The sequence below is a fragment of the Abramis brama genome, assembly GCF_963993115.1.
Source record: "Abramis brama genome assembly, chromosome: 18".
NCBI classification, from domain to species: Eukaryota; Metazoa; Chordata; class Actinopteri; order Cypriniformes; family Leuciscidae; genus Abramis; species Abramis brama.
Window position 1 is genome coordinate 6,583,352 of NC_139980.1, and position 14,210 is coordinate 6,597,561.

Sequence of the window (14,210 nt, forward strand, 5' to 3'; positions counted from 1 at the left end):
CAAATTAAATCCACCATGCTCATATAATGCCATTACACATCTGCCTACACCCGGTCAGCAACTTTGTTTATTGGGAAACACTTAACAGGTTCAGTTAGTTAATGCATCAGTTATCATGAACTAACAATAAAAAAATACCTTAACAGCATTTATTATTCTAGGTTCATGTTAATTTCTACATACTCTATGCTAATAAATGTAACATTTTAAGTAGGTCTGGGAAAATAAAACATTCATTTTTGCAATTAATATTTGCTGTTTAACATGTTATGTTAATTAAAAATAATTAACAGCATACTTTTTTTTTTTCACTTCCTGAAGTACAATAGCTATGCTAATGTCTTTCATTTACATCCTTCGCTAGCGTTACAATGTATGATCACACTATCTGTGCGCCGCTCACAGCTTTTAAGTTTTAGGTACACTTAAATTAAAAGTTGCTGTAATATTTGTAATGTTCTGTAATTGTTAATAAATGATAAATAAAACTAATTTGATAATTTAGCTGTCATTCATAGTAGGCCTACTTTATAAACAAAATGCCATTAAACAAATTGTCACAATATAACTCCAGGGAGACAGGAATACCACAAGAACTAAACCTTTATTTATACACTAAAGTAAATCCAGGACAAGGTAGATGCAAAGGAACAAAATCAGGATACTCTTATAACTCAAAGGAATAAACTCAGGATAGTCTTGAACTCAGGATATACAGTTCACAGACACAGATTCACTTGAAGCTTGATTTGACTCACGAATGCTTGAGGCTGGATTCAGAGCCGTTGACCGTGTGAAGCTTGAGAACGCTTTACTGATGCAGTCGCAGACAGTCCGTATAACAACAATCACAGATGCACTCGCAGATAGTTCGTGTGACCACGCTCACAGAAACACATGAAGTCCTATCTCGGACGATCCTTAGAATATCACTCACAGAAACACATGAAGTCCTCTCTCGGACGATCCTTAGAATATCTCTCCCGGATGCACTGGAATCCTCTCGAGTGGGGAACACTGAGCCACTCGCCGAGGACCTCTGGAGCCAGTACTTCAAATAACAAAGGCCACCGGGGAAACAGAACAAGACGTGACGTTTAATACCCGGCCATGAGGGAGTGACAGCAAACAGAATATAAAGGTGTTCAGCTGTGGTGATGAGGGAAATGATTGCAGGTGTGGTGAGGATCCAGGGGGTTGCTGGGAAATGTAGTGTGAGGGACCGTGACCGGAGCGGGGAAAACCGTGACACAAATATTGAATATGTAAAATAGTGTCTTTATGTTTCTTCTACATCAATTTGGAGATTTATTGTGAAAATATATTTATAACTCTGTGATTTATTAACTCTTTATTTAATAGATCAACAACCCTAATTGTATTAATTGTATTTTGAATCATGAACAGACACTTACTATGAACTCCAAATGAACTCCAAATTGTGATTTATCCAAAATATGTTATCTTGATCTTATTTAGTGAGTCTGTTTTGTCATCAACACCAAGTAGACTTATAAATGAATGTTTTACTTCCCAGTGTGATCACTGAAATTTTGTATTAACCATTTATTTCACTCTCAGGTTGAGCTGCCACTTAGGAACAAGAAGATGGTGTTTCAGAAGCTGCTGTCAAAGCAACGAAAGCGTGCCGTAGTGGCCTGTTTCCGAATGGCACCACTCTACAACTTACCAAGGTATGTTCTTGGAAGCCTTTGTATTAAAATTCCAACTTTGCAATATACATTCACAGCATTCAGCTTTAAAATGTACTGACTCAATGGACAGTAGATACTTCTGAAAGTTTCCTTGATAGCTATTCCTTCCTTCCAAATGCATCTGAATGCATTCCGTACTCCCTCTAGTGCAGGGGTCTCCAACACGTCGCTCGTGAGCTACCAGTAGCTCGTGGCCTGATTGGAGGTAGCTCGCCAAGACACTGGCTGCATCCAAAATCGCATACTTCCCTACTATATAGTAGCCGAAAAACAGTATATGACAAAAGTATGTCAAAATTCACAGTACTCATAAAAGAGTAGATAAAAAGTACCCGGATGACCTACTACTTCCGGCGAGATTCTGAAGTGTGCATACGATGGACACTTTACTATCCCATGAGGCCACGGGAGAGGATTTTTGAATGGCAGTGAAGCAACGCAACTGAAGCTGGTAGGTCACATGATAATGAGAACATGGCGAATGTAGTATGTCCTGATTACATTCATACTACACACATTCGAGCTATGTAGATTAGTTTTTTTAGTGGTCATGAAGTAATTACTTATTCAAAATAAGGAAGCTATCTACTCGAGAGTATGTAATTTCGGACACAGCCGTACTTTTCATCCAGTCAGATTGAGCTAATATAGACCGTTGTCCCACCCCCATTATTGCAAATCAAGTATTTATTTGACATTTCAACCATGTGGTTATTTTATGAACATGCAGATGTAATTACAATATAACAGAATAACAACCAACAACAGGGGAAAAAAAACTATCAGGAAGTTTCACTCAAGCATGTCATCATGTTTATACGGCTACAAGGCAGTATTAGCTAGAAAACTTTGTTTGCATCTGGATGATTAAAGACATCGTTCAAGTGAAGAAAAGGGAAAAAAACATGCTATTTTCATGAGGAATAGGAGAGTGAGTTTTTCTTTACAAATATAGGCTAAAGATGTGTGTGCCTAATTTGCGGCGGTTGCAATACAGTAGCTTGAGCCTCTTGGCTTTTCCATCCAAGTTGCTCTTTTAAAATTCAGAACAAAAATTGTTTCATATTTTAATTAACATTAAACCCGTATTTGATTATCACGATCTGAAAAATTTGTGGTAAATATTGTTCAGCATTAAGCAAAATTAGAAACAGTCTCATGCAGACGAAGCATGCAGTGTAGGCTTTGTTTTTGTCAAAACATGACGGTAGGCAGAGTGCCTAGAGAAATTAGATGAATGAATGAATGAACGAATATCTAAGATGGAACCAACTGTCTTCAGAAAAGTGGTATTTGCTTTTCATCTTCCCTTCTGTGTAATGCCTAATAAAGTAGTTTATAAGTGCAGCACTGCTTTACAGAGGTTAAGGGATAGTTCACCCAAAAATGAAAATGTTATCATTATTTACTCACCCTAAAGTTGTTCCAAATGTGTATGAATTTCTATCTTCTGCTGAACACAAAAGAAGATATTTTGAACAATATGATCACATTTCTATCGATAGAAATTCATACAGGTTTGGAACAACTTGGGGGTGAGTAAATAATTTTTGGGTGAACTATCCCTTTACTGAGGAAAGAGCTCTATTTCTTCTCTTCCATAAACGCCACCTACTTGCAGATAGTGGATTTACATTTTTGTTTCGACCAATGCGAAAATCGGACCAAATGTTTGTTGTTAGTTTTAACCTGTAGATGGAAAATAATATAATGTGCATTCTAATAATGTACAATGTTTATAAATTGTTAATGGAGCACATAAAATGCCTATGATTTATCATTTGGACTCTTTTTATAAAAACGATTTAAAGGCTGAAATGTGAGGTTTATCATTTTATAGATTTATCATTTCATTTCCAGCACAATTTAACAATACCATGATAACCGTAAGCATTTTGGTTACTATTACCGTGATATGAAATTTTCATACCGTTTCATCTCTAGTTATGATGCACTATAAAAACAACTGTACCTCTCAGCCACTTTCATTTTTAAAAAGTAACTTTTAAATGAAATAAGGTTAGAGACCCCTGCTCTAGTGTCATTGTTTAAATGTGTTTTATTGGTGTTTTTCCATGCTCCTTTCTTCCTCCTCCTAAAACCTGTCCCTTTCTATTGTCTCCATAACACACTTCAGATACAAAAATAATAATTACTTCCTGAATGGCTATCGGTACGTTTGGCTGGAAAAGGTGTACCATACCTCCAGCTTTGACCGTCTGTTCTCCATGCTAACGGTAATGTGAGACTAAGAGAACTCATGATCCCAACCTCCTCCTCCTCCTCCATTCTCCAAGCTAAGGGCTGAGCACAAGCATACAGTTAGCGCCGCCACTCTGAATGGTCACCTTCCGTTTCCCACGGGTCTCTTAACTTTATGTAGCGACAGGCAGTTTCAGAGTGGGTGGAAGGTTGTTCACCTGATGAGTACTTTGTGATAAGTCTTCATGCAACAGTGATCATTTAGATGGTAGCCGTGCTTTCATGGAAGTCCTCATTAAGGTGACCAGTCAGATCAGGCCATGGACTGTACATCTTCCTCTCACACCACAGAATGCACCTCCTTCCCTCATCTTCCTCTTAACCTCCCTCTCCCCCCCCACTTCTCAGGCATCGCTCAATTAACCTCTTCCTCAGTGGCTATCAGAGACTTTGGATAGAGACAGAGGAGTACTCCTTTGAGGAGAGGCTAGTGCAGGACCTGGCAGTAAGTACCGGGCTGGCATCAGCGCTGCCCCGTGTGCTGTGTGTGCCCGCTGGTGCCTTCTCGGCGGCCGAATGCTCTGCGGCCAGCACCGTGCCTGCTCAGGCGCGGGAGCACGTCTCTGCCTGCCTCATGTACTCATCCTGGCCTGTGTTCAGCTCTGCTGGTTGCGTGACACACTACAGATCGAGGCACAGCAGCCAAGGCATGCATGAGTTTCGGCTGAGCCTCAGAACCCGCCATCTCACTAGAAAAGCAGTCCGTTTCAGCGCAGCTTTGGTAAGGGGGCGGACGCTCCCCGCGACGCTCTGATTTGTTCTTTGGGTGTCGTCTTTCTTTCGTAAGTCTCTGTTGTGAGAGTCGGTGGCATGTTCACCTCATGTAGAGATCATGTCTCAGCTAAAGTTTAGTCTGCGCTCTAAATTGACCCACCTGATTTGTGCGTCTTAAATAAGAATATATTTATTCATTAATGTGCTGGAAATATTTTGAGCACTAATGAAATATTTAACAGAATTAATTCATATTATTATTATTTTTAATGGGATAATTGGGCGCTCATTGTTAAAATCTTATGAAGACACCCTTTTAGTAATATTTAATATTTGTTTTAATAATGAAACAAGTTCATTTACATCATTATGTAACACTTAACATACACTGCAAAGCCATTTCCATTGCCGTGTCTCCATGTGAATTTGCATGTTCATCCTGAGCTGGTCATTGGTCCTTGTGTAATTCTGGAGCATCCAACCAGACCCCATGACCATGCTCAGACCACGATGTCATCCGAACAAGTGTTTCTCAGCTCAGGCTCAGTGGACTTCCAGGATCCAACAAATTTAACCCAGTTGTGCAGCACATCTGATCCAAGTAACATAGCAGTAGTTTCTTTCTTTGAAGCTTTAAAATGTTAATTTAAAGTGGCTTCACAGGACCTGAACAGAGAGACACTGATCCCGATTACATTTAAGTGTGTCTTTGTGTAAAATATCTGCATGTCTAATTTAAACCCTTGTCACAAGATCAGGAAGCAAAGTATTGGAGTCGTAATGTTGAAAATGACTGGAATGAAACTAATTTGCATAAAGTGTCACGTGTTTATTTCATGTTTATTCTCATAATGAGGAGAACCGATTTTCTGTTGTGTTTTTAATGAGCTTTTTTGATGTATGTGATGTTACGGTTTGATTTGTAACACTATACAAGTTATTTGTTCAGGGTTGTGCACCATTTAGAATTGAGAATTTAGCTCCTAAATTAAAAAAGTTAAGCAAGATGCGGAAAGTAATTATAATTAGATTTTAAAGAAGATGAATAGAAATTCATTGTAGGTTTTTTTATACATTTCATTTTTCAGGATGAATTATCCATGTTATCACACATGCAACATGAGATATTTCCAAAAACATTAGATAATGGTGACTTTAATGTATTTAATATATACTTTATTTGCCAGACTGCTATGATTGACCTGTTCAAAATGTCAGACTTCATGAAGCGATCTGCTCTTGAACATTTTGTAGTTGTGTTGGACACATGAAATGTGTATTGCAATTCAATAATTCCAGTTAATCATCCCTTGGGACATGACCTATTGAACTCAAATTTGCACTCGTTGATTAAAAGGGAGCTAATTCATAAATTCTGAATTTAGCATAACACTGGCAGTGGAGCAGATGAGCATGGTTTTAGTGAGAGATTGATTGAAGTGTCAGAGTGTGTTAGTGCATCGTCATTTGCTTTATTTTGATGTCAACTGGTGGGTGTGCTTATGAAAATATAAATGACTGGTGTTAAAGAAACCAAGGTTTATCAAATTAGCAAAAAAAAGTTCACATTTGCTTGTGTGGAGTCAAGTTAGAGAGAAAGCTAGTGATTAACAGATTATGGGAGGTGCAGTCTTTATAACTTAAGTGGCTCTTCCTGCAGAAAACTCCTATGGCTGTGGTAGAGGAAGAAGAGGAAGAGGAAGCTGAAGTTCAGCCAGACCCTCTTCATCAGCTCATCCTTCACTTTAGTCACAATGCTCTGACAGAAAGAAGGTGATGTGTTCATATATGTGCTGTAAAGATTATAGAAGTAAATACATGTTCATTTAATAATGGATAAACAACTGATTTTCTTACTGTGTTTTTGTAGTTTCCTAGAAGAGGATCCTCTCTTTCTTGCGTATGCTGACATGATGGCAAAAGTCAGTGTTGTATTGAATTCAATTAATCCTTCTAAATTAAACTGTAATTGTTTTAAAGAGTTAATATTCAATAATCAATATTTTAATTTACAGAGCTGTGCTGAGAATGAGGAAGAAGAAGAAGAGGAAGGAAAAGAAAAAACTTTTGAGGTATTCAATTCCTGAATTAAAAAATAATGCATATGAACAGGTACACTCCTCTTCCATACGTGCCAGGCATGATTTACCATAGTGTAAAGTACTATTCAGAGCACCAATGCCCAATTGGACACATTTTTTCCCAGACAGGAGCGACTGTTGCAAACATTCACCACTTAAAAAACACTAAAATAGACCCTGATCCCTTGCTAGCCCTCTGTGGTTTTCTCTAGACCCGCTTTAACAGCCCAAGATCGCAAGGTTGTTGCTTTTACTACGATCCTGACCAGACGGGCTATCCTTCTTAAGTGGAAGCATGCTTCTCCCCGACACATGACGGGTGGATACAGGACATTTTTTTACTGTATTAGACTTGAAAAGTTAAGATGCTCACTCTCTGGCTCACTTAAATCCTTTATAAGGCTTGGGATCCCGTTTTGAACTACGTTAAAGGCCTACGTTGCGTTCTGGAATCTGGTAACTGACAACAAATAATATTTGTCAGCGATTAGACAGAACTTTTTTTCTTAATCTATTTTATTTAAATTTTTATTTTATTTGACCTTTTCTCTTTATTTGCTGGTTTCTTGTCCATTTGAGTTAAAAGGGATCATGGAAAATATTAATAAAGGACAATGTCTTACTGTGTACCTCATTATCAATGTACCAGTCTGTATTGTCACACAAAACACCAATAAAAATAATTAATATGATGTTTCATGGACTGTAAGCAATATTCTGGTCAATTTTAATGTGTTTGTCTTGTCTCACAGGAAAAAGAAATGGAGAAGCAGAAGATCCTGTACCAGCAGGCCAGACTTCACGCCCGTGGGGCTGCTGAAATGGTCCTACAGATGATCAGTGCCAGTAAAGGTACACTTCTCTATTTCTGACCTGCTTTCGCTCTCTCTCTTAATCCATTTGATTTCTATAGCAGCATTTGTTTGTTTACAGGCCGACTTGGTCCTATGGTGACTGGCACCCTTAAACTGGGTATTTCTATCCTAAACGGAGGCAACGTTCTTGTCCAGCAGGTAAAGAGCTTGACTGGGCAGATCATGTTATTTTGTCCCACAGAGGACACTGAGCTCAGTAAATACTTGTAATTTATAATTTTTCAGAAAATGCTGGATTATTTGAAGGAAAAGCGAGATGCCGGCTTCTTTAAAAGTTTATCTGGACTGATGATGTCTTGCAGGTGGGTGTGAACACAGACCTGCACCGATTATCCATTTGACCCTACTGTGATTATTCATTTTGACAGTATCTCTTTATCTCTGACAGTGTGCTGGATTTGAATGCGTTTGAAAGGCAAAATAAAGCAGAGAGTCTTGGAATGATGACTGAAGAGGGGTCAAGTAAGCCAATAAATCTTTTTAATGAATACAATGAGTAATTAGTTAATGTATTTGATAACAACATCTGCATAATGTCTGTCCTGCCATTATACTACAATACAGACAAAAGTTTTTTGTTTAGAATGTGCAGAGTATATTTGCCTTTTTTAGTACTGTCAGGATTGAAAGTGGTACCAGTTCTGGTCCTTCCTTTGGCTAGCTGGGAAATGCTGCACCCTGATAACTTTGTGAAGTGCGTAGTTAATGTGTGTACATGGATTCACTGCAACAGTGGAAGTTGCAGTATTCTTCTCATGCAAAATGTCTATGGGATACCATTAACATTAGGGGCCGGGTGTATGATAGGGCCCTACATGTTTTATTATCCAGTAATTGAAGGGCTTCATCTTCAAAGGTGAAATGAAGGACCACAGTGGTGTGATGATGCTGTGCACAAAAAATAAAGAAATCATCATTGGTTTATTGAAACAATTTTTTTTTTTGCATTGTGACATTATTTTCTTGACAAGTCATCCTCATACTGTAATCCGTCCAGATGTTTGCAATTTTTATTATTCTCAATGATTTTTCTCATTAGATTATAATTACTATAAATAATGGGAATCATTTCATCCAGATTTATTAAACAAATTAAATTAATTTAATTTGGAACAAAAATTTCCATGATGTAATAAGTTACATTTTAAATAAATTCAGCATTACTGTAATGAAGAGATTTTTATACAATTAGCAGTTTTTTCATACAACTTCATACAAAATATTATATATATACATTTTATATATAAATATTAACCTAGGCATATTCTTGAAAGTGTAACCTAATAGCTTTATTTTATTAGCCATATTGTCGCCTTTGGCATCACATATCATATGAAAGGCATCGGATATCAAGTATGATACAGAACATGACTGAAATCACTGCACTGGAAATAATACTAACACCTTCCTTAACTACTGATTTTGCAGGATGACTGTGTACTCACAACTAAACAAATAAAGCCTTGTCCAATCCCAGTGAATAATATGCTGTATGTGTTACACAGTATGTGGTCCAACTTTAGTTTCATTGTTATAGATTGCATCTAATTAAAAAGCAGGTCTTACATTTCATGAAACACGTCTGAAGTCTGTCTCTGTTCACATCTGTAACTGCATGTCCATCCTCTGACTAAAAGTTTAATGACTCTTCTTTTTTCTTTCTGAAATTCAGTCTCTCTCCATTTGCTTATGTCTGCTCTCTTTGTGTTTGTTTTCCATCATTTATTACTGGATTGCAGGCAACATGAGAGAGCGGGGTAAATAAAGTTTAGCTACTCATTTCTTAATGCTGTTCCCTGGCATGTCTCCATTTCTTGTAACTTTTCTCTTCTCCTGCTACTAGTGATATGAATGTACTACTCTTCAGTGCTTGTAGAGACTAATGCATGCTGACACAGTATTAAGATAGAACTAAGACCAAAGCCAGGCTCATTTACCTAACTCCCTTTACTAAACTAGTACACTCAATGGGAACATTTTTTCTTCCATGTGAACTTTATGAATCATCTGTACTCATACTTTGTTGAAAAAGATGAATACATGTTAAAAAAAATAGGCGTACACTCAGCTAAAGATTAGAACACAGCTACAAAATGAGCAAAGAGCTTTGCCAGGCCGTGAATCTGTGGCTATTTCACAAAGCTGGTTCTTCAAATGACTAACTTTCACAAGTATGACATTGTGTAGAACATAATAAATACAACAGGATCTCCTCTTTATGTGTGCAGTATATAATAATTAAATTCTACAAAATATAGCACTATTTTTATCAAGTTCCAGTATAATCTGTTTGTATCTCCAGCAAATATACTGTACACCATCCTTGTGAAAGTTACTTCGCTAACCCAGCTTCTTGAAATTTCTGTGTATTAATCGACAAGCTTTTCTTTCTCCAGTCAGCTCTTGGGATGGTGTTGCGAGCCTCATCCTAAGTGAAGCAAGCTCCCAAAATATGTGCTAGTCACCTGCTTGCTTGAGACTGATGTAAATTTGTTATTTAGTTTTGCTTTAACCATATGGCCCAGAAATAATTTAATTTCTCTGTCATGTTTTAAGGTTCCAAAGTACTACAAAATGATGACTTTACAAAGGATCTATTCAGGTTTTTGCAACTTCTGTGTGAGGGCCACAATAATGGTAAGACTTGTAATTTCTTGTAAAAAATAAATAAATAAATATATATATATATATATATATATATATATATATATATATATATATATATATATATATATATAAAATATTATATTTTTTATATTATATCTTTATATAACAAATATAAATATATAAGTATATATTTTTCTGAATGTAATTACTTTTTAAAGTAAGTAATATATTTAATTTGCAGCAAATTGTTGGAATTTTTAATTTCCTTTACAGATTTCCAAAACTTCTTGCGGACCCAGACTGGAAACACTACTACAGTCAACATCATCATTAGCACTGTGGACTACCTATTACGTCTACAAGTAACACAAACTAAATACATTTGTAGATGCATTATATATGAGAACAACATAGTTCTGAATCCCCATGAATCTTCTCAACTTTAGTCTGTAATATTGGTTGTGCTTGTTTTCACTACCAGGAATCCATAAGCGATTTCTACTGGTATTACTCTGGGAAAGACGTCATGGATGAGGCTGGGCAACTTAACTTTTCCAAAGCTTTGGCAGTAGCCAAACAAATCTTTAACTCACTCACTGAGTACATTCAGGTAATGCACATACTCTACACCAGTGCACCAGCGCATGTTAGATTTCAATGGATTTCTGCATTTCATAATACTGTATTTCCTCTTTTTAGGGCCCTTGTATCGGGAATCAGCAGAGTTTGGCACACAGCAGGTTGTGGGATGCAGTGGTTGGGTTCCTGCATGTTTTCGCAAACATGCAAATGAAACTGTCACAGGTAACCCGTCAGGGCACTGTTAATGTCTAGCTTTTACCAAAGATGATGTCTCTCAAAACTGAATATTGTCCATTTGTTTCAGGATTCTAGTCAAATAGAGTTATTGAAGGAACTGATGGATTTGCAGAAGGATATGGTGGTCATGATGTTATCTCTTCTTGAGGGTGAGAGTGTATTGACCTTTCAAACATCACAATGGAGCTAGTGAGAGACTAGTAATGGTTAATGCGTCAACTGTATGTTACAGGTAATGTGGTGAATGGAACTATCGGTAAGCAGATGGTCGACACTTTAGTGGAGTCCTCCAGCAATGTGGAAATGATCCTCAAGTTCTTCGACATGTTCCTCAAACTGAAGGACCTCACTACATCTGATAACTTCAAGGAGTATGACCCAGATTGCAAAGGCGTTATATCCAAGAAGGAGTTCCAGAAGTCTATGGAGAGCCAGAAGCAATACACACAGTCTGAAATCGAGTTTCTTCTCTCCTGTGTGGAGGCAGATGAAAACGACGTATTCAACTACGAGGAGTTTGTGGAACGCTTCCATGAACCAGCCAAGGACATCGGCTTCAACGTGGTTGTGCTTCTCACTAACCTTTCAGAACACATGCCTCACGACTCGCGCCTGGCCACCTTCTTAGACCTGGCTGAAAGTGTGCTCAATTACTTTGAGCCGTACCTGGGCCGTATTGAGATCATGGGTGGTGCCAAGAGGATCGAGAGGGTTTACTTCGAGATCAGCGAGTCTAGCAGAACCCAGTGGGAGAAGCCACAAGTCAAAGAGTCCAAACGACAGTTCATCTTCGATGTGGTCAACGAAGGCGGTGAGAGCGAGAAGATGGAGTTATTTGTAAACTTCTGTGAGGACACCATTTTTGAAATGCAGTTGGCCTCTCAGATCTCCGAGCCAGATGCCGCAGAACGACCTGAGGAGGAAGAAGATGAAGAGTTGCACAGCCTGCTTGAAGGCTTGTCTGAGGAGGAAGACGCATCTCTTGAATCCACCTCGGCCTTCACGGCAGCCTGCGCCTCTGTGAAGAAGAGCGTGTCTAATTTCCGTCAAATGCTGACATTTAAGAGTATGAAGAAGCAGTTTAAGAAATTCAAGAAGCTGACCATCAGAGAAATGATCACAGGGTTCTTCTCCTTCTTCTGGATGCTCTTCACCGGGTTCTTCAAAGGCATTTTTGGCATCATCTTTGGGTTCTTCCATATAATTTGGTCCTCCATGTTTGGAGGGGGTTTTGTAGAGGGAGCTAAAAACATGAAAGTGACAGATATTTTGGGTAATATGCCTGATCCAACACAGTTTGGGATCCATGGCGATGTACTGGAAGCAGAAAAAACTGAGAGCAGTGAGATGGTGGTGTCGGCAGATATGGTGCAGATGACCGGTGCTGGTGCTGAGAAGCTGGAGCCGGATACGATCATGGATCTACTTAATACTGGTGTAAAGAAAGAAGGCAAGCATGGGGCAGAACCCGGTCTAGGCGATGTCTGTGAAGTCCTGACTGAAGCTAGTGCCCCTGCTGAGAAGAAGAAAAGCCAGGTTTGTCCATCTTATATGCCTGGTTTCACAGACAAGGCTTAAGCCTGGTCCCAGACTAAAATGCATGTTTGAGCAGTCTTAACTGAAAGCAACTTGCACTTAAGGCGGGCGTACACGGTACGATTTTTGTGTTTTGTATTTTTGAAAGTATACTGTTTTTTATTACACAGAAAGTAGCAGCAGAGAAGCCAGAATCTGAGCCAGAGAAAGCTGAGTAAGTTGACTATTGTAATAAGATATTGTCATATTATTTCTTTTGTCAAAATGTCCTGACATAGCAATGTTTTTTTTAGCACCGAGAATCAGGAGAAAGAAGACAAGGTTAAAGAGGAAACGCCTGAGGAACCAGCAGCAGAAAAACCAGCTCCAAAAGCCAAACGTGGCTCTTCCAAAGATAGAGCTCCAGCATTCATGGCCAGTTTCTTTGCAGTGCTTGAAGTCTACAAAACCAAAACGCTAGTAAGAAAAAGCTTTTTAGTTAAACAGGAAATGTTGTTAAAGTGGCAAACATGAAACATTTAAGTTTACTTCTTCTCTGTAGAACTACCTGGCTCGTAATTTCTACAACCTTCGTTTTCTGGCTCTGTTTGTGGCCTTCGCCATCAACTTCATCCTGCTCTTCTACAAGGTGTCATGCAAATTACTTTTCTATTAACTTGAATTGTGCTTATAAATATGAAGTAGACATTTATAGTATAAAAGACATTTTAAATGTCCTATTTGGTCATTTTGTAGTTGCTCTCTAACACGTTTGAATATTGCCACTCTAAAGGTGACTGGAGGTTTCGATGACGAGGAAGAGGAGGAGGGATCCTGGGGTGGAGAAGAGGAGGAGGGTGATGAAGATGACGAAGGACTGGAATACTTCATTCTTCAGGAGAGCACTGGCTACATGGCTCCCACATTGACTTTCTTGGCTATAACACACACGATCATCTCCTTGCTCTGTGTCTTTGGATATTACTACCTTAAGGTTTATCCCGTTTCCTCTAGTTTGGTTATACTTATCGGGATTAAGAGTGTCAAAGCCAGATGCTGCACAACAGTGTCCATGATTTGTGTCCTTGTTTTCTCTTCACTTCAGGTTCCTTTAGTCGTGTTCAAGCGGGAGAAGGAGATCGCTAGGAAGCTTGAGTTTGATGGTTTGTATATTACCGAGCAGCCGTCTGATGATGACATCAAAGGACAGTGGGATCGTTTGGTCATTGCAACTCCGTAAGAAACACTTTTGACTTTCTCTTAGGCCCAAGTGATTTGGTCAATCGGATCACAAGTAGATGAGGGAGACACATTCCGGTTTACTCCTGGTGTTTTAATCCGTCTCTTTTGTCCACTTTCAACCACTTCTGTCCTGATTTTTTCGAGGGGAGGGTCTAAGGGGCGGGTAAATGTATGAGCTTTTTCAGTCTAATGGATGAAATACAGTAAGCTTGTGCAATTTACATATGAATGCGACTAGAGACGGCACAAAAACATACGGAGAGCAGCAACTTTTGTTTATGCTCTAATAGCTGTAAGACCATGACAAACTTAGTTTGTGCTTAGTACTTTTTTCATCTTAAAACCAAACTTGGGTCTTCAGCCGACAAAGTTTAAATCCT

At 38.5% G+C, this 14,210-nt stretch overlaps 1 protein-coding gene across 4 annotated transcripts in view; it reads left to right on the forward strand.

The window, feature by feature from the left end:
* ryr3 (ryanodine receptor 3) overlaps positions 1-14,210 on the forward strand; it is a 94,602-nt gene that overhangs the window by 74,065 nt on the left and 6,327 nt on the right. For 2 of the 4 annotated variants that reach the window (XM_084091208.1, XM_084091211.1), the window contains 21 exons: positions 1,582-1,694; positions 4,326-4,422; positions 6,352-6,464; positions 6,562-6,613; positions 6,707-6,763; positions 7,525-7,624; positions 7,706-7,785; positions 7,873-7,949; positions 8,036-8,109; positions 9,387-9,404; positions 10,204-10,284; positions 10,528-10,616; positions 10,736-10,864; positions 10,954-11,058; positions 11,141-11,222; positions 11,306-12,609; positions 12,780-12,823; positions 12,903-13,068; positions 13,151-13,237; positions 13,382-13,582; positions 13,694-13,824. In XM_084091208.1, the coding sequence (XP_083947334.1) occupies positions 1,582-1,694; positions 4,326-4,422; positions 6,352-6,464; positions 6,562-6,613; positions 6,707-6,763; positions 7,525-7,624; positions 7,706-7,785; positions 7,873-7,949; positions 8,036-8,109; positions 9,387-9,404; positions 10,204-10,284; positions 10,528-10,616; positions 10,736-10,864; positions 10,954-11,058; positions 11,141-11,222; positions 11,306-12,609; positions 12,780-12,823; positions 12,903-13,068; positions 13,151-13,237; positions 13,382-13,582; positions 13,694-13,824 (3,200 nt within the window). The remainder of the gene's footprint in view (positions 1-1,581; positions 1,695-4,325; positions 4,423-6,351; positions 6,465-6,561; positions 6,614-6,706; positions 6,764-7,524; positions 7,625-7,705; positions 7,786-7,872; positions 7,950-8,035; positions 8,110-9,386; positions 9,405-10,203; positions 10,285-10,527; positions 10,617-10,735; positions 10,865-10,953; positions 11,059-11,140; positions 11,223-11,305; positions 12,610-12,779; positions 12,824-12,902; positions 13,069-13,150; positions 13,238-13,381; positions 13,583-13,693; positions 13,825-14,210) is intronic. The other 2 variants (XM_084091209.1, XM_084091210.1) reach the window with 1 other exon arrangement.